This window comes from Nyctibius grandis, chromosome 14 (genome assembly GCF_013368605.1).
Source record: "Nyctibius grandis isolate bNycGra1 chromosome 14, bNycGra1.pri, whole genome shotgun sequence".
In the NCBI taxonomy this organism is placed as follows: domain Eukaryota; kingdom Metazoa; phylum Chordata; class Aves; order Nyctibiiformes; family Nyctibiidae; genus Nyctibius; species Nyctibius grandis.
In genome coordinates, this window is record NC_090671.1 from 7,591,756 (window position 1) to 7,612,784 (window position 21,029).

At 41.7% G+C, this 21,029-nt stretch overlaps 1 protein-coding gene across 7 annotated transcripts in view; it reads right to left on the bottom strand.

Annotated features, from left to right (window-relative positions):
• Positions 1-2,548: 2,548 nt before the first annotated feature.
• Positions 2,549-21,029, bottom strand: part of ARVCF (ARVCF delta catenin family member) — a 272,468-nt gene continuing 253,987 nt past the window's right edge. For all 7 annotated transcript variants that reach the window (XM_068412186.1, XM_068412188.1, XM_068412183.1 and 4 more), the window contains 6 exons: positions 20,089-20,281; positions 18,793-18,904; positions 18,129-18,219; positions 16,884-16,937; positions 11,443-11,534; positions 2,549-7,819 (listed from right to left, as the gene is read on the bottom strand). In XM_068412186.1, the coding sequence (XP_068268287.1) occupies positions 7,814-7,819; positions 11,443-11,534; positions 16,884-16,937; positions 18,129-18,219; positions 18,793-18,904; positions 20,089-20,281 (548 nt within the window). In that variant the 3' untranslated portion in view covers positions 2,549-7,813. The remainder of the gene's footprint in view (positions 7,820-11,442; positions 11,535-16,883; positions 16,938-18,128; positions 18,220-18,792; positions 18,905-20,088; positions 20,282-21,029) is intronic.

Genomic DNA, 21,029 nt, shown 5'->3' on the forward strand with positions numbered 1-21,029 from the left:
AAAAAGCCTGACTCTGTTTGCATGACTGACAATTAGAAAAAAGGCTTTTGGTCAGTTGAGCGAATATGATCTGGAGTCACTGGCACGTAAATGTGAAGTCTCCCAGGGAGAAGAGCTACTCTTCAAAATAAAGTCATGCTTTGAATTCCAGGAGAAGCAAAAGGTGGACAGTGGATCTTCTAATTCAAATATATTCTAAAAACCTACTGAGTGTTACTGCAACAGGTCTGGAACTGTGCTTCTGGAAGCACGTGTTTAAAGACTGCACACTGAGAGCGTACCACCAATAGAAAGCTCCCAATGGAAAAACTCCCCTAAAACAACACACAGCTTTCAGCCAGTTCTGACAACTCATGTCACAAATGGCTGATCCCACCAAACGCTGCTCTTTGAGATCTGTTCTCCAAATGACAGCTACTCTTGAAGTTGCCTTAGTGATTCAGGCAACACGTGAAAGTGAGGTCTGGTTTCTGCCAGAGCCTCTCTGTTACCTCAAAGGGACATGATGATGTCTTTCAAAATATTGAACCGATTCTTTAAATCAGTGTATAAGAGAGGAAAAGGATTTATGAGGAAGCCAAACCCAGCACTAGTCCCTTTCACTTCCTAATTTAATACCAAATTGAGCACCCATGTAGCAATCCTTACAAGCAGAAATTACTCATCAGTGCAGAGAGGTCATCATACGTTTGTACAGGAGCTAGTGCTTCCTCCCACTGGTATGAGGAAGTGAAAAGCATCCCCCTGAAAAACTTTGAGCGATCAAACATTAGATGCAATGAAAAGAACATATGGAAACCCCTACAAGAGCAGCAAGAGACCACTGACATCCCAACTCTCCCACCAAAGGTGACACCACCAGGACAGTGATGCATGCTTATTTGAGTAGTCAATCCATTAGGAATCAATTATAAGGTATCTTATGAGGAACAGCTAGCTATGTTTGCAGTGCACCCACACTAAATGTAGTAAGAGTTTTAGTCTTTGCCTCTGTCTCTACAGCTCAGTTAACGGTCCCACTATAAAACAACCTCCCATTGTAAAAAATCCTATCAGCTCGTACCAGAATGAGATTCTGCTGTTGCAGACAAGACACTGGGGAAGAGACCCATGAGAACAGAATATTCCCCCAAGACACTGCTGAAACCTGCAACAGATGAGGGCTGTGATATTTCTTGTCTGTTGTTACCAGGTTAACCTTTCACCTGCAGGACTCACTGCTTCCATTTGCCCAACCTGCAATAAGCTGGAAATGAAATTGCTTTGACAGCTATAAAAGGTCAGTTGTAGAAACAACATATTTGTTTTAGCTCTGTACCCTACCTAGAGCATCTGCTATTCGTTGCCGTATTAGTGCATCCACAAAGAAAACATCAGATCCCCCATTGCAGCAGAACACCCATGATACCTAGGGGCAAGATGCTAAGCTCAGGAGACCACATCTTACCACAGCACTTGTGAAATTAGATCCTCCAGCTGCAAGAACAGAATATGGAGATGATTTTACAAAACTCCTGAGGATGCATTCAGGACAGTAGAAATAAGGAGGGAAGGCAAGCTGAAGATGACCTTTCAGGTGCTGTTCGCAAGCATTCACAAGTAAATGGAACCGTATAGTGCTGTGAATGGTACGCTCAGGCATTAACATATGGCAAACTGTTTCTGGCAATGATTCAGCCTTTCCCTCACAGAAAACCTGACCTCCACTCTGTCTAGAAGAACCTGCAGGACACTTATGTCAAGATTTACTGGGCTTGGTCATGATTCATAACGGCATGGCAGTAAGTATGATGTGTTTAGGTGCCTCAGTCTCCCTACCGCTCTTATCCACACACATGAACATGCCAGGGAGAGGCAGTCAAGAGAATTAAGATCTGTCGGTAACTGGCTGTTACTTGAAATACATGGTTGACTTTTCAGTGTTGGGATTTTTCTCCCCCACACAGCAACAAATGTAAATTATTTGGCACATCCCCAAAATAAAAATTTCTCACGTCAACCAAAACTCACACATCGCCACAATAAACTTAAAGATTTTCTGTTATTTTTACACTCTTATGAGAATACTTGCACACATTTCAGAAATGTGAAATCTTTGTAAAGTTATATGGATTTTAACTTTAAAACTAACTTCCCAAATGGAAAAGCCATCAGCAAGTTAGGCTTGTGGGCCCAAATGTGCAGGCCTTTGAACGGTGATGCAGACGTCTTCCCCACAGAAATACGCTTGTATATTAAAAAGGAAAAAAACCAAGATCTACAGTCCAGGGTCCTTACAGGATTTAGTGCTACAACTCCAGCATATGGCAGAGTCAAAAATTTTCAGCTATACCATTTTAAAGGATATTCTAATTGCCCTCATTACCACTGACCTTTTACTAACACAGAGTGCTGACCTGAGCTAGAGTTGAATAATCCCCTGCCACAGAAAACTGCTGTTGCCAAGCCAAAGAATATTTGAGATACCTGATGTAACAAAAAGATAACCAATGGCACATGTATTCTTTCCAGGCATGGTTTATTGAAAACACACCAAATTGTTATCCTACATACCTGGTTTCTAACAAGCATTCTACTTGTCTGCATTATGGAAAGATCCTATAATAATAATACATTCTGTCACGGTAACATTTGTTCTATGAAAAGCATAATCCACCTTTTTTTTCCTCTCCATACTTGTAAAATCAAACCATTCTAAGTGTCTCAGTTTATAGTACAGTGTAAATACAATGCAAAATCCCACCAGTCTAAACTACAGAGAGAATGTTGAGCAGTATTACAGAAAACACATTGTTGATTTTTTTTTTTATTCTCCTACCATGAAAATTTTAAGGCACATGATAGTTACAAACACATTAGCTACTAATTACCAGTAAGCTTCTCACTCTAGTTATTTTGTTTTTCTGAACAGTAAGAACCAGATTGGCAGGCCTTGTATCTGCACTATCTTCCTCCTCACCTTGGACTTCAGAACATCCTACCCTGATGTAAAACTTAAGACAGAAAAAAAAGGTTCATAATACCTTCCCCTTAAATGCACTAGATTAGCTACTGTACCTATAAATCAGAGAATTTCTCTGTCAAAGATACGGAAACACCAGATTTTAGGGGAATCAAAACAAAGAAATTTTGTGAGAAACTATGCCTATATAAACACCTTCAAAAACTGTGAGAGCACGACTCCACCCCAACAGTCCAAAAACGTTGGCTGAAGTTACTGGCACACTGTAGTTTTCACTGAGTGGGCAGCTGGACAGCAGAAGAGGCCATAACCACTCTAATGTGCCCGTTTGGCTTCTGAAGCTTTGCTTACTCTAAGGGTTTAAGATGTGCGCCTCCCTCACAGGTAGCTGAGCCTATATGCCCAACTTTAAGGCAAGTAACAAGGTAACTCACCACCTTCAATCTCATGGAACTACTCTAGGAGTGAAAACTGTTTCGCCCAGCCTTGCATACTAGAAAGCATCACTGAAACTGCTCCTCAGATCTGGCAAGAACGTGCTCATCTGCTGTAACAAACATGCTACCCCCTGCTTCTTGATGTGTCACTTACAGCAAGTCAGTTCCTACTCCCCAAGTCAGTCCCTTTTGTGATGTCTTGGCAACAGAGACAAGGTTTACTTTCCTGATACAGACACATTCCAAATCGGTGTGTCTGAGTGCACAAGAGTAGAACTAGGATAGGCAGGTGTTTTGCCCAGAAGACACTGAAGATCAGGAGCTACGGCTGCCCAAGCTGTTCCCTGGGGAGCATTTCAAGCTGGCAACACATACTCAATACCAAGTTACACTTATGGCTAAACTGCTGCTTAACTCCAAGACAGAAAAAAAATGTCCTAAAGTCTTGACTTTCCACTCTCCTCCTTGGATTCTGCAGACAAACAGACCAGCCTGGGAAGCTGTAAGCACAAGGGCAATTGCTCACACACTCAACAGCCAAACTTGATGCTTCTCCAGGGGAGTCTTGACACACAATGTTTTTTTTAAACCTCCACAGCTTAGTGAAGATGCCTGGGAGATGTGCAAGCCACCTCCCTGGGAAGAAAGTTCTGCAGTAATTAGTTGCCATTGGAAGTCTCCCTCTCCCTTGTTATCTCAGCCCTCACTGGGCCAACAAATTTCCTCCTCCTCCTCCTCTTTAGTAGGAGTCTTGCAACACCATCGCTTCTTTCCACAACCATCCCTCCCACTAGAACTTCTGCAGGTAGAAATCTCTTCTACCCCAGCCCTTGCAGGCAGATTCCCTCCAGTTTTCACAGTGGAGCCAACAGGAAAAGAGGAGGTCACATACCTGAGCCCTAAAAAGCACTGCCTGCCTTTTAGCAGGAGACTCTAGACCCTACTACAGCTTTAGTCACACACACTGCCGCTTTCCCTTCTTTACATACAGTCCCTGCTGCCAAAATACAACAATTACGGGTTCATCCCCCCATATCCCAGAACAGCTCAAACAGCCAGTCACACTTGTGCCAACAAGGGGAGAGGTGAGGGCAGGTGTGGGCACACATCCTACCAGTGAGCTTGTGGCCATAGATAAGAAGGACATTAAGTCACCAGACCTGGTTCAAAGTATCTCGCTTTGGACTTCAGCTGGTGGGCTAATAATACAAGGCAATAGTCTCACATGCAAGTCACCCCCCAATCCATTTTCCTTCCTTGATATCCAAACAACAGTTTGGTGAGAAGAAAAAAACCACAGTAATGTAAATGATATGTTATTGCTACATACTTGGGAATGCGTCGTTATAGTAAGGCATGGGAAGGGAGGGGTAAGATGTGCGATTCCCAGGGGAAGTCTTGGTCCATGGACTTGGCATTTGACTTCTTGATATACCATCCTTTGCTTTTCTGCAGCAATACACGATGTTGTCAGCTCACAACTACGCTGGCTGCCATGAACACTTATCCCCAGGAAAACAAAGAACAGTTTGCTACAATGACCCTGGGCAGCCAATGCCATGTAACTTGACAGGGAGGTTTGCTCATCACAGGATGCAGCGTAAATACGAAAGGGTTTTTTTGGGAAAGTGGGATAGGGTCTGAATTTGCTTCTCCAATACTCCTCGGTGTTTTCAGCCCAGTAATGACAGAGACCAAAGCAGATTCCAATCCAGATTTTGAGTGTCCCCGTAGTGCCCCACTGAGAGCCACGGGGCATCTGGGATAGGAGGTCATGGACATAATTGGCCCCTAGTCACTTCACTTCCCCCTTCCTGCAGTTTTCTCTGTTAACCTCTTGCTGGCTTTGAAATATCTGTACAATAACTAAATCACAAAGTCTTAGCAGACACTCCTTTCAACAGTCAGGTCTTTATTTTAAGTGAACTTTTGCTCAGACTCCTTTGGTAAATATATGGTTTGAAGTAGATCAGGGACAGACTGACAGCACAGCCCTTCTCTTACACTGTTCTAATCAGCTACAAAGCAGGTTCCATTGCTAATTACTGAACGTCTTTAAAAAAATCCTTTCATATACAAAAAGAATACACCAAGTACATAACCAAAAGTGATATAAAACTCTTCTGTGTAGCTTGGTTAAAAGGGTCTCCGCATATTGGCAGAACAAGTATGAAAAGAGCACCGTTGATATAATATACAGTCAGACTATATATCTGGTTTCATTGCCACACTTTATGTCTACACACAGAGAGACACTGCCCCGACACAAATGCAGATAATCACAGATGTATCTCTTTGCTTCCCTTGATCCGCTGAGCATCTTTGGCCCAATAGGACTCTCATGCAGGTGCAAAAACAAATCTTCGCTATCTTAATTTGCTCCAAGCAACTCCACCTTCCCCAGGATCCAGAAGTGACCACTGCAACGTGCGTAGAAGATGAGGGTCAAAAAGGGAGGGTGCAAAGGAGCACATGTATCATCCAAATCACTGACAGCTTCTGGCATCAGTCTTTTTCCCTGAATCAACAAATGCTTCCCTCTCCTGCAAACTACTTTACATGGTTTTGTTAACCTGTTCTCTGCACAACAATATATATATATAGATATATAGACTTTTTTATTTATATATATGTATTCATGTCAAATTTTTAATATACTCAAGAAGATACAAAGCTCTTGGTACTTGCCTTTTTTTTTTTTTACGTTTTACTTTTTTTTTTTTTTTTTACAAAAATTGTAGATGTTTACTATTACAGTAATATTTTGGGGGAGGTGAGGTTGTTGGATATTTCCCCTTTTTAATTACAAAGGAAACGGCAGGCACTGAAAACGGCAAATGATGTTTGCTGGATTCAAAAATGTGCTTTCCAGTCACACCGTTTTTTAGGAGCTTGTTTAAAACTAAATGTGGCAATTGAAGAACAGTGGCAACCAAATAAAATCAGCAAAAGTTCTCTGATGCTACTAGTGAGACATTTGCTTCCTGTTCTCATCTGCTGCCCTCCCTTGACCAATGCCTGGAGAAAATCAGTGATCTCAAGTCATTTAGTTCACGGCATTACCAGATACCATATATGCAGAGTATGTTCTCGTAAGGTAAAAATTCCCCCTTACACAAAGCAGGCCTTGGCATCTTAGAGAACCGTTGCTCATGGGTGATTTTCACACCAAATGAAATATGTAATCTCAAAACAAAAATCAAAGGAACACAGAAATCATGATGATGATTTAAAAAACGCCAAACCAGTTCCCTTTGTGGCATTTTTCATCAGGATCTATAGCCCAAAGCAAACATGGATCCAACAGTGATAAATTTACCATCAAATATAAGCGACAGACCCATCTAAAATTTATAGCGTGTTCAAAATAAGACATCCTACGAAAACGCTCCTATTTTCTTCCAATGTGTTAACAGCTATGGCAAAAGAAATTGTTAATCATCATCAATGCAACACTAGTACATTTAAAATGTAAAAGCTCCTTATTGCAATCTTTGAGAACCAGAAAATAAAAAGCCAGCCAACTCCATTTCTCAGCATGGATTTCTGAACCAGGGACACGGAATCCTTCAATAAACTGCTTTTCAATATGTGAAAATAAAAACAGAGCCATTACAGAATTGAAAAGGCAGAAGTATTGTACACCAGACTATAATGATAATATAGCACTGTGATTGATATAGCTTACTCTAAAAGCGGATTATACAGCTTGCATCAATTTTGTCATCCACTCTCCAGTTCACTTGATGAGCATTTAATAGTTTTTGTTCTGCATTGTCTCCCTTCATTGAAATCCAATAAACCCACTCAACATTCCTGCACTTTCTGTGGAAATAATAAAGAAAACCTAACCATTTTTCAAAAAGCCTTTAAAAATGTTAGATTCACAGTTCCAAAGAAATCCCCCAAAACAAAAAACAAAATAATGAGCCCCAAACCAGAAAAGTGCTATTATCTTCATGGCTACACCTACAATATTATTTCAAATATTCTGCAGTTTCTCTTTCACTTGTGAAGCTGTCGTCTTTGCTGCCGCATGACCTTCACTTCTCATACTTGGCACGGTCCACACCTAAAAGTCACCTAAAAATGCAGCCAGATAGATGGAAGCTTGGATTCTCTCTTCTTGTTTGCTTGCTTTCTTCTTGCAGGAGTGAGAGGGAGGGGGAGGTGGTGGCTATTTCTGGTGGGAATGTAACCGAGTTAAAAAGCAAATTGTCTCGCTGTAAGGCATGGTGCTCCGGGGTTGGCAATGGCAGTCCGCTGTGTTTTCTCCCCACGTCCTCCTAGAATCTGCAGCCTGATCAGTGATGCAGCGCCCTCCAAATCTGAATGGCAGTGGTGACTGATGAGATCCTCTGTGTCGATTCAATGTTTGTTTCTCCCCCTCAATTAAAAAAAATGTGGTTGGACTCTAGCCCTGCAAAACAAAGTCAAAACTGATTAATACCAGCAAGTAACATGACCTTGGTGATCTCCATCACCCAGTGGTAGGGCAATGACTGGAAATGCCAACCTGTCCCCAATATATGGGTTCCTTGAAGGGTATGACTGGGAGAAAACGAGCACAGGCCTCATTTTTCAAAGTCTGTATCCCACCCGTAAGCCTTCACTGCTCAGAGGAAGAGTGCAGGAGTGAAGCATATGGGCACTACACACATACATTTATCTCTGCCCTCTGGCTGAGCCAACAAGGCTGACCATGCAGTGCTGACCAGCTGTGGGAAGCCAGCGGTGCCAGGGCCTACTCCGTGGCTGCATACGAGTACCTGGCAATGTTAGAAGACTGCTCCGGGCAGGTGCTTCCAACCCAGGAACAGAAACAATCTGTAAACGCTTAGCACTTATACTAGACTCTTAAAAGAAGGAGGGGAAAAAAGAATCCATTCTCTCCCCCTAATGCAAGTGATTTCCATGTAGAATTATGGGGGTGGATGATGCTCCATGTTTTGGAATTTGGGCCTTGAAAAGCCTATTGTCCACTCAGATGGGAAAGCTGCCCAGTGCCTTCACAACAGTGAAGATTTTCCTTCCATCATAGCCAGGGGCACAAAACCTGCTGTTCCAAAGGTAGCATCACATCTGATGGGAGTGCCAGGAGGTATAACCAGGGTAGAGAGCTGTCTAGCAAGACAGCAGGAGACAGATTAGCAGTTGCAGGAGTGAAGAAAGGCCAGAGACATTACTGAGGAACTTGGCACGTGGCAAAGGCAGAGAACTAGAAAGCGACAAAAAGGCACCTTTCTTTAGTGACAGAAAAAAAAAAAAAGGAATTGAGAAGTGGGAGTTGTGGGTCAATGTTTATTGGGTACCCAAAATCATCTCTCCTTGCAAAGTAACTTGTGTACAGCCAGCAGCTTTCCTGCAGATGGGCAGGGCTGTGTAATTCATGGGAACCTTGGGGGACATCCATAAATAGTCAAGGATATGCTTTTCCTTAAGTCTCAGGCTAATCCTTATAATGAGCATAGAGGGGAAAAAAATTGTTGGAAGCAGGAACACGCTATTCAAATTCATTCCCATAGACTAACAGCAGAAATCTTTCACATTTTAGCTGACAAACTATCATTCACGATGTTAATTTTCTGCCTGGTTATTTGACAGGTTACTTTTTAATCAAAGAGTAGTGTTTGATTGCATTTCATTTAAGATACACTGAATAATATAAACACCCCTTTTTTTTGAAATGCATTTTCATTTGTCTGAAAGGACCCAGTTAGCAGTTAGTCTTGAAGAGGTTCCACAGAGATACGGATCATGCACAAGACAAGTTAATCACTAGCACCAATTACCATTAAAAGGACCTACCATGCATGCAAATTAGACCCAGGAGTCAACAGGCTGGGGTTTAATGTCACGGGCATCCACCAGATTCACCGAAGCCCTGTTACTCCTGTTAATGTTTTTCCTATTTGTGTCATTCTGCAGCACAGGGTGAGGAGTTAAAGGCAAAACAGAGCGGATTAATCAAACAAAACCACCAAACAAGTCAGCTTAAAGGAGCACAAGGGAAAGTTAGTGGTAGAGAAAGAAACAAGATCAGCAAAGGCACAATACAGACAAAAGCATCTGCAACAGCCGAAAGGCTGCACTTCCCTGTCATCATTATTCACAATTCTCGGCCACCCTTGAGCCTCAGAGCCATGATTATCAAACAGTTCGCAAGCCAGAACACCCCACAGACACATTTCTGTTTCACAGCATAGGAAGAAGGATGAGTAGCAGCTACTCAGCTCTAACCATCTGAGAGCATGGCAGCGCACACCTCTGATGCGTCCAACAGGCTGAGTTCAGGTTACCCTCTGTCCTTAAAACCAAGAGGCAGCACAGACTATGGGAGACACGCTGTCAACATGAAATGTTTTGGGTTTTTTTGTGGTGTTTTTTTTTTTTTTTTCTCTTTCTCATGAAACTAAATCAGCCACTCACTGAACTCTGGGTTGTGTTTCACTTCAGACATACACTGGAGTTTAGGCTGCTTGATGTGATTTTGAGGGTTGTATCAGACCACTTTAATGAATTTTAAGTGGCAAAAATAACAAGTATTTGTTAATTTTCCTACCTTAGCCTGTTTTCATTAGAAAGACATCTTCTGTCAAGCTCCTATTGCTCAACATTCTTATGTCACTTAGTGCATCCACTCCCACTGCATCTTTGCAAAACACACTAGAACTGTGATGAGGTAACTTGAAAGTTTATTTTATTGATGCTGGTTCAAGCAGGGCCATCTCTTGCCACATTGGAACAGGCGGCCACACTGCATGACTTGAGTAATCAGCTCAGTTTTATCAGTTCCAAAAACAAATGAAGGAACACAACCACCTCTACCAAAAAGTCTAACTGGGCAGCCTTCAGCAGGGTGCAGCCGTACCCAGAGCTTGCAAATTGAAGAGAGTGATCTGTGCTTAGAAGTCCAGCTGGACCGAAGCCATTCTCCAGGGTATATCTTCAGGGAAAGGCAGGACACAGCACAACGTGCATGAGCAGGGAAGTTAATATAGGCAGACTGATGCAGCAGGACATCTTCCTAATTCATGATCTATGGAAATATTTTTCCTCCAAATCACATTTTTATTTCCCTTGTTCGATAACAGTGGATTTCCCTTTCAATTGACTGAAGTTTAATTGTTTCCACTGAATATGAATCACCTGGATTTTCTGATCTTATCAGCAACGTGCTGAAGGTTGTTAAGGACAGCCTTCTGCAGACTAACCATAGTGTTTTCTACCACCAGCTCTTTCACCGAATCCTCCTCTTCCTCCTTGAAATTACTTCCCCAGGGGAAAACACAAGTTTGTTCTGAGGCCAGGGACAACCGATGGCCACAGCGTTAGGCGACTTTTAAAAAGGTCTACTGAAAAGGTGTAGCAATGCAACAGAAATTACACAGAGCCTACTAAGCCACGTTTGCACACAACCTACAACACAAAGAGCTTTGTGAAGTAAGATTTTTTCATTAGAAAGTTGTCTACGCTTGTTTTTTAGAAGGCACATCTATAACTCTGCATGTCTCTCCGCCCATCTCCTTGGCCTTTGCCCATAGTCCACCACCACAACTGTGCATGAGTGTTGGAGAAACAAATACTGTTCACCACACTGCTCTACAAAGACACACAAGCTCACACCTACTTCTCATGGTGAAAACAACAAAGCAGTGGGACGGTTTGAAGTGACTACTCTCGGAACACAGTCTGAGCACACCTATACACTTTAGGGCTAGGGAATGCTGCCTGGATGAGGGTGACAGAACAAACACTTTCTATTTTTACAACCTCATCCATTTACAAGCATACAGTGAATGCCTCATTTGCTCCTGCACTGGAAAGCAGCATTTTGTTTTTATTCCTAGTTAGCCAAGTGCTAAGTTACAAAATGGTGCCTTTACCTAAAAAAAAAACCCAAAACCAAACAAACAAACAAAAACAAACCCAAAACAACCCTTTACAGCCCCCTGGTAACTACCCTATATTTCTTGCTGAGGACACCAGGCTTCCTTTCTTTTAAAGGCACTAACTAGCATTCCGCAGTAAGAGGAAGCTCACTTTTAAAGGTTCTTTCTCCGAGGCATCCCCTGTGTTATCACTGGTCTTGTATTTGCGCTCCTTGTCCCGGTGATCGATGGTGGAATACCCATCTGAGAAGAAATAACATGACAGTCAGGCACGAAGCACAAATAAGAGCAAAAACAGAGCTTATGCTAGCAGAATTCTTCAGCTGAAAGGAAGGAAAATAAACCATCAGAACCCAAAGATGCTGGCAGCCTGCTTTTCACATGCGCTCCGGCTCTGAAATTTCATTTTTACCAGCTTAAAACAAAACAGAAAAGCCCTCTTTTTATATCACTGCCAGATGCTGGGACTCATTAGCAAGCAGCACTGTTTTCATCCCAGCCTGCTGCAGTGTTCAGTGTGCCCAAGGAAAGCAGCAAGTTGTCATCTCACGCCCTGTGGCTAATGAGCTCCAAATTCAGCCCAAATCTTGTGTTCCTTGCTTAGCAGCCTGATTAATTGGCTGTGTTCATTCTCTGAACGCTCTGCAGCATGTTCCCACTCTTCCTGAGCCTGCCTACTAGCAGGACATGACAGCAATTTGGAAGAGTCCCTTTCAGAGCTCTGAAAAAAAGGGCCCGTCGAGTTGGAAGAAATCTTGATGCAAACCCTGCTGTGCTTGGACTGTCTTTCATTACAAAGTAGCACCTGTTGGTGCTTTTTCTCCTGACACTAAGAAACAATATGAAAGTGTGATGAACACAAGGAAGAAAAGTGTGAGAGGGTTTTATAAAGAAATGGCTCTAATTATTTCAGAACCTTTGCTTTGAATCAGTCGGCCAATGTAAATCTTAATTTATTTTCCTGATGCACCAGACTTCCCTCATTATCAGTGACAAATAGATCCTCTCCTGCTCTGCTATGACAGCACTGTAATCTGGAGTAAATGACACTCAAATTTATAGCTCCCTGTAGGCTTTTGTTTTCCCCTATGTAATTGAGGGATCATTAATGTTTTCATGTCCTGACAAACTGGGTTCTTAGAATACCACAAAAAGGTTTTACATAAAATACCATAAAATACTCTTGGTTTATTACTTGCCTGCAAGAGGTCATTAAGAAGAAGTCAGTCATGTTTTCTGTGGGGTTCCCATGGCATAAAGAGGCACTGTTTGCCCACAGGACAAAAGCACATGCAGCTACAGTGACTGGTACCAAATACAGTCACAGCGCAGGGCCCTAAATGATGTTTATGCTGGGCACAGCCAGGTTACGTTTTAAGAGAGCTGCAGTTTTCCTGTATGTCTCATGAATCAAAGTGCACAGAGACCTGCAACAAGCACCTGAAGTAGCAGATATTTTTGGCATCATGGATAGCAGCAGATTATTTAACCATGCCGCCTAAAAATGACTAAAGAATTTGAGTTATACGTGTAGTACACAGATCTTAAAGCATGAAAATAATTGCTACACAGAGAATTACTTACAATTATTTGTTGACAATGAAGATGCCTAACATTCTTGGCTATTCCTTTTGAACAAAAAGGAAAAACCTAAAGCCTACCAGCTGCATCCAGCTACCCAGCCAGTGTTTGGGGAGGAACACATGACCAATAATTCTCTTTCAAATGACAGGCATGAATATTGCTAGTAAGTCATATCCTAATCTAAAGATTAATCATTTATTTAGGAGTAAATAGTTCACATAGGTATGTATTTAAATAATGGAAACATGCTGATTCCCCCCCCCCCAAAAAAAATCAAACTCACAACAACTGCGCAGCAGCTTTTTACAATCTAATATTAATTATACTCACAATGATGTAATGGATCACTTTGCATTTTTGTAGTGCCATCATGGGTGATCCACAAACATTTTTTAAATGAATTGCCAATATACAAAGTAAACCTTTAACCTGCCCCCAGAAAGTAACAGCTACTACATGAAGTATGGCAGCTGTGATACTTCCCAGGGAGCAAGGTCAGAAGTAAGGACTGTAATCACAAAAAATTAGACGCAAAACAGATCTTTAATACTACTAAAAAATTAAAAAAAACGTGCTTAGCCAGGACAGCAGCAACAGGAAGATCAGGCTTTTGCACAGTGGCAGGAATCTAACAACAAAGAAAGGTCAAGACCTTTGTTCTTCATATCTAAGTTCCAACATATTTTGCAATTCACACTGTCAGCCCACTGCTGGGTGGTCTGCACGCTAACGGTGCCGCACACATCAACACTGACGGATTATGTGTTTCTAAAAACCACACGCTATACTATGACTCTGTCAAGATAAGCAGCATCAGAGATAGGAAGTTCATGATTTGACCTAATAAAATGAGAAATATCTTGAAGGATGATGCATCAGAAAAGTAATACCTCAGTGCCCCATGGACCATAGCTCTCCAAAGAAATTAGCAAGTACTGCTTTTCTCATGTTTCAGATTAATTCTAAAAAGTGATCAGAATTAACTCTGTTTCTGTGGCATAAAGAAGACCTATACAGATCTTACTGCTCCGAGGTATAAGTGCATCATTCTAAGTTAATACAATCCAACGTATAGACAAAAGTTACATTGGTCAATAGAGGCACGTCCCATTCTTGGCTTGTTTATTCCTCTCTCTCAACTTTCTGCTTGTTGTCTTCTCTGTTGCTTCACTGAACATCTCCCGTTCACTCTGCAGCAACATTTTTATGTCATCACAGATTACAGGACCAAATGCCTGCTGAGTGTCAGTCTATTTGTGCCCTTGCACAGCTCTCAATTCATAAAGATCAAACCTCCAGACCCATCAAAAAGGGGGAGGAGGAGAAAGGAAAACTTGTGCCTGAAGATGGGCATGTAGGACAGGGGCATCGAAGCTATGTGTATCTGGTCTGAACAATTCTCAGCTCACAGATGCTCTTGTCTGACTGACTGTAGGTTAATTAAGGCACACATATAGTTTTAGAGAACTCACTAATTTGGCATACAGCCTTGAGATCACAGTCCTGCTGCTTCTACGGACAGCTCAGGGTCACAGCCACCCTCAGGCAGCACTGTGACAATAAGCATTGATGATCTTCAGATTACTCGGTGCAGAGCCACTTGTCTGGAGCTGATGAGGTCTGACAGACCTGAGCTCTCTCTGCACTGGGCTGTCTAGTGCATCCCACGCTAACTCATAATACATGTTTTCTTCCATCTCCCAGGACATCCACACTCTACCCAGGCCCTCTCCAGACAACAGGAATCTGACTGGTCTAGTACCACCAGCTGATGGGGAATGTATCTTTCTGCCTCCCCAGCCACACTGACAGTGAATTAATTTCTTTTACAGAGAAGGACGACCCGCACAGCATTAGCAAACAAGCTGAGATACCAATAGCAATTTGCTTTTTACAATCTTGAAAAAGAGCCAACATAGGTTAACAGTAAAGGCCTAGGCACCAAGACAGATGAACCCTGATAAAAAGAGGCAACAGATGAGTGGCAGACAGGTGGTGACGTCCTGGAACAAGCCGTCTTGCACACTGCAGGGAGCAGGATGAACACTCTGGGCTGGAAGAACCTGGCTGAACGGATGGGTACCCCTCACATGTGTGTCATGGAAACTCACCGAGTTCTGCACTGGTACACTCTAACGTATTTGAGACAATTACAGATCAGTACCAAAGCAGTACAGCACAAAGATAACTGTGCAACCTGGAAGCATCTGAATTAAATGAAGTGGACAACTGGAGACAGCTGGAGACAGAAGAGAATGCTCTAAAAGACAGTGAATATAAAGTAGAAAGATCTTAGGGCAAGTGAAGTCAGAAAGAGAGGAAGGCAAGGGAAAAACATACAACTGCAACCAGGGCACAGGACTTCCTGCATTAAGAAGAAACAAAAAGGTACACCAGGATGCCGAACAACTTTCTCTGGTACTCTGTCTTGCATTTGCTTTGCAAATGCAAGTGAGGTCAGTCTCTCCTGGAGGCTCAACATAGACTGGTGTGGAGTATGTGGGGACACAACCAAACTGCTTATTGGAGGTACAATCCCAGAGGACTACATGTTGATATTCTGCTCCTTGTATCTGCCAGTTCACTCCAGAGTGGAAAAAGAACAAAGATTCCAGAATACAAGAGTCCACAATGAAGTTAAAATCAGAAAATATAGTCTAGAGTAGCTCCTCATGCAAGTATGCCCACAAGACAAAAAACATACGGTATTTGGAAGAGCCTGAAGGAAAGAGATGAAGTACTAAGTTGTTATTCCAGTTCCTTGGAATTAAGGATAGTAAACTGGATAAATTAATTTAGACCCTTCTCAGCTGACCTCTGAAACAGCACAAAGTTAGTCACACTGGAGTTAAAAACCGCTTAAGAGCTGGGGTCAGGAAAACTTGACAGATTTCATCTTCTACTAGTGATAAAAAGACTGGAGAACAGAACGGCCCAGAGGATCTGCCCGATGTTGTACATATGCTGTTAATTTGCATTTAATTTTGTACTCGAGCTGTACCAGTTACTCCTGAAAGCATACGGCAACAATTAATATTGAGACTACAAACAACCAGCACTGCCCATACTGCAGCACCTGCTAGCACACAGCTATCCTGCCAGACAACCTTCTCTGAAGTTATTTTCTTCCACTGTGAGAACAAGTGTTTCAGTGCTCCCTTAGGCAAAATACACGTGGACAGCTGATTCATGGCAGATGGCACCTCATTTTTCTGAAAATACGAAAGGTAATATATACCTGTTATTTTAACTTCTGAACATGCTTGGCTTTCAGCTTGGTTCTAACATGCTACTTTTTTCAGCTACAATCACAAATAGTGGTATATCAAACTGATTTGGAGGCATTAATATAGGTATTTAAATAAAAATAATGTCAACTGCAAGAAGTAAAGCAGATTCCCAAGAGACCACACAGCACCTTTATCTACCTCAGTAAAGAAAAAAACCCTCTACAAGTCTTAAACTGCAGAGCTTGTCAATCTCAAAGCACTTCACTGACAGCAGGTGGCTGTTCTCAGTCTGTAGGAAAAGCCAGGCCCGGCTAGTTGCAGGCAAATGAAAGGTGGAGCCAGGAGTATCATACATGCTAACTTATTTTTGGTGTTACCTACAGAAAACACAGGCAGAACGGATTTAAACACAAACATTACATTGAAGTAAATTTTCAACTCTTCTTATTTCCTTCTGAATCCCCAGACTTCCAGATCTGTAATAGGGAATGCAGCTGCCTCAAGGGCCAGAGACTAGAATGAAAGCTAGGTCAGCATATCTCCATTATATGCTTAAAGTACTGGAGAAATTGGTGTGTACACTCTACATGTATTTAAAAGAAAAAAGACAGAAAAAAAAAAAGACGACAACCAATCCTTTGTAAGGTAATGTTCTGGTTTTAAATGTCAGCTTTATCTATCTGAAAGAATATCGCCTAGAGAAATAGTTGAACTTTCCCATGAGTGACAGTGTGCTCTACTGAAACAGACAGAGGGTTTGATCTACGACTGAATTTACCTGGGCCAAGTTCATCCATAGGTATCATATCACGACTCCCAGCCTTCTCATTATCTATAAAACAGAAACATTGAAAGAACTTTAGTTACATTTGCTTTTCTCAACACCTGGTATTTTTAAATTAGTCACAGGACCAGAGAGGTCCATAAAGTGCTGTACGCAGAGACTACTGGAAAAAAACCCCCAGACTATTCAACTGTTATCCACTCAGAAAGGGAAGTTTGATTTAAGCTCTCCAGAGAGCACATGTAATCCTTACATTTTCTGCTTTGACACTCTAATATAGAACTCCCTCTCTCCAAGGGATAACAGAAACCGCAGTTCTGCTTTGGACTACCTACCACTATTAACAAGCATCTCTCTGGTTTCTCCAGAATAGAAAAGAAAGAAAATCACTAAGGGTGCAGCCTCACACGGCACACAATCCAATCCAGCAGCCTGCTGAGCCAACAGAGAGCTAACCCACAAAGAAAACAGTAAGTTTATTGTCAGATCAGCAAACTGACCCAAGTCATCCTCTGTTGGCACCATCTGCCAAATTTGATCAAAGGGAAGGTGGAAACAGGCAGAGCTGTGTGGGCCTGTCCTTTCTGCAGTAAAAACATGTCAAACTCTGCCATTGGAGACTAAAGATTTCTGAAAAGAAATTTTAACATCTGAGCATTAGAAACTAGAACCAGGTTCAGAGACAAAGCAATCATAATGAAATTAAGGCTGGAACTACACCAGTGCTGGTACGGCTGCACCAGGCCTCTTGAATAAGCAGACAGGTTTAGCTAGTGTTTGGATAAACTATCTCCAACGAAAAAAACCTGCACAGTAGAGGAAGAAACACTGCCAAAACAGGCACATTTATTTAGAAAGGAAAAGAGTCCAGTACTGAGTAGGGCTAAGGCCAAGCCCACTGCCTGGCTGAGGACTAGATTTATTAATACATAACTCTGTCAAACAAGGCTGTTGTCCTCTTTTGAAGTTCCAACTCATGCCTATCCCAAATTCTCCCAGGATGATTTAACTGATTATGTTGCATACAAGTTCAGAAAACACCATCAGTAGTGTACATTTCACAGGGAAGGAATACCGTCCATATCCAGCTAACAGGACTGATCATTCTGGGACTGTGGGGTAAAAATCACCACACAAATAAATACATTTTTACCCCCTCATGCCATAACACAGATGTGGCAAATCCAGAAAACAAGCAAGCAAAGCACAATAGAAAAAGTGATAAAGAGCAGAACTGACCTTGACTTTTATCCACCAGAGGCAAAGTGCTGTCGTCATAGCCAGACCTGCCAGCAGTACCTTTGGAACCCTTTGGAGTTGCCGAAACAGACTATGAGACAAAAATCACATAAATGTGAAATTGCTACTCAGGGAAATTGAGTAAGAAAAATAAACAAACCAACAGTATGGAGAGAGATTATGGGATGCTGCTAAGGCCCCTTTCTGTTGATAATATGGCACTGGGGTATTTTTTGTTTTCATATAGATTTGTTGGTGGAATTTTTTTCCTGTTACCTAAATGGCAGCATTGTTGGTCTGTAAAAAGAGCAAAACCTTTTCACAAGGAAAGATGAGGAGGCTGCATGTCAAGAACAGGTGGCTGCCCTATGCTGAGAATGTTTCAAATGAGAGACAACTAAGACATGCTAATTCTTCCTCCGGTAAAGCATGAGCATTTGGCCTATACAAGGTGGCATACTTCCAAAACCTAAACAGATACATTCCACAGACCACTGAAAAACATACCCAGCAAGTACATGCATGATGCTGTGACTGAATAGATTACAATACATTGTTCTATCACCTAGAAGAACAGAACCAAAGCCCACAATCTATCAGACTAAGGTAGGACATCTTCCTCTCAGGCATTTTCACAATTATATCTAAGACCCAACATCTTTACCTGGAAGTGGGATTTGTTCCACCCATCCTTCTGCAGGGCATTTCGTAGTTCTTTATAGCTCCACATCATCTGAAGAACGTGAGATGCTGCTTTTGTTTCTCTGGGAGACTGGCTGATTTGCAAGATAAAATTAGAGCTTAAGTATCAAGCAATATAAGACTATTCATATGTTGACCTCTTTGCACCAAAACAATATCCAGGAGATAACTTAGTACTCCATACAGGTATTCTTTGAACCTATAAGCTATAAGATATATGTGAAATCATTCAGTAACTTCTTCATATCTGTAGGTATTTGCTGACAAAAAAAGAAAATCCAAAAGTTGTAACTTGTGCATATTTCTGCGTTTTCACGTGTATTGCTGGGCAAGCATTGAGGCCAGGGTGACCCTTTTGTCTTGTAGCTGTCATTAACAAAAAACAGATGGATTCCATCCTGCCTGCAATTATTTAGGAAAAGAACCAACAAAACAAGTTCTAAGTCACTTTTTAAACCTTCACCCCAACTTACACATATTTCTCACAATTCAGTGAAGTTGCTTCATGGTTTAAAATACCTTACAAAGCAATTTGGGTCAGCAAAAATAAGCTATTTTTAAACACAAAATGACATTTTATCCATTCCCTACTAAGTCAGTACACAAGCACCCTCTATAAAATAATACAGGGCTAGAATCTTGGTTGGCTCTCCTATTTCATAACAATGCAACCCAACAAATTCTTCAGCCACTCTGCCAAAAGTTTGCTGAAAACACACCTGTAGTGTTTAACTGGCTGAACTATACGAAACAAACTTTTCTCTAAAGCAGTCAGAACACAGTTTTCAACAGAACTGCAGAGTGAAAATTTGTCACTTCAAATTACCACCGCCAGCCCTTCGGCCAGAACGATTACTGCACATCATTAATCGTTTTACTTAGAGGAAACGGATTTCATCACTGGCATTCCAGGAATGGAATGCTGCCACAGGAAAAAGGCCTCCCACACTAAAAACAAAGATGGTTTCACTGCAAATGATGTCTGCTAAATGCATACGTGGTGCTAAGATGTACCTGACAAGAAGAGAGCATGTCTTAACATGACTGAAGTGACTACTCAATTAACTTTTTTTTTAATCAAGCAAACCTATTAAAGGTGCTGACTGTTTTTACTGCATATACATTAATTGCTCTGAAATTAAAGGCTCTGAAAGGTTACGATGCTTGAATACTTTCACAAAGCAAAAGCTGCTGTTCATAGTGACATTTTCATGTTTGCAGTGAGGTCTTACACATTTTGCTTTCAACTGTCACTTACCTTGACTTGCTGATAGCTACCAGCTTCTGAATGCCCTGTGTCTGGATCAGAGACCTTGCATTTTCTGAGCTGTCAGTAATGATTTCATGGATGGTGTTCAACACCGCAACCACTGTATCCTCTTCCAGGTTCTTTGCTGATCTCTGCTGCCTGCTGGGCAAATTTCTTACCAGCTCACCCATGGCATAACTACCTAGATAAGAGGAAGAGATACCATTAGTCAGCCCTAATAATCATTCAGCTTCCCATGCTGAATGATAAAATTCAAGGGTGTTTGTCAGGTGAAAAACTTTATAAGGCACATGTTTTGAACCTCAAGACTGTAACCTAACAGTGTATTTATCATTCATGATTTCAAGGTGAGTAAGAGTTGATACCCAAGAAAAACTCCTTCATCATGAATGCTAAAAGGTATTGAGGGGGGAAAAAAAAGGCAATCTTTATATTGAGAATTTTACAGCCAGCATCTATATTTTGCAATGCCTGAGGCAAAAAGCATCCAGTAGCTGCTGCTAATGCCACATATTCATGCTAATACACACACATGGCTTCCTCAGCTTAGCCTTGTAATAGGCCTTCTGGGGCAAGGTGTGCAGCCATGCATTTATTAACCTTCCCGCAGCAAAGGTAAGAGTATCTCCTCCTGGGTGCAGTTAGCCTTCTCAGTGTTTAGTACTGGAGAAAAAACAAGGAGTCCAGAGTTTATCACTCCCAGGTGTGTGTCTGTACCATTTGTCTAGCTACACCTCTGAACTATTAAAAAAAGAACCTGATGTATTAAGGCAGAATCCTACCCTTGCTATTTGTTAGTATCAACTTGGATGACAGCCCTAAACGTGTGACCAATATTTCCTGGCCTGACAAGGTTAGAGTTTAAACAAATACATCAGTTAAATACAGAGGCATCTAGAGGAAAACTCAACTCACAGCTGAATCTTTCA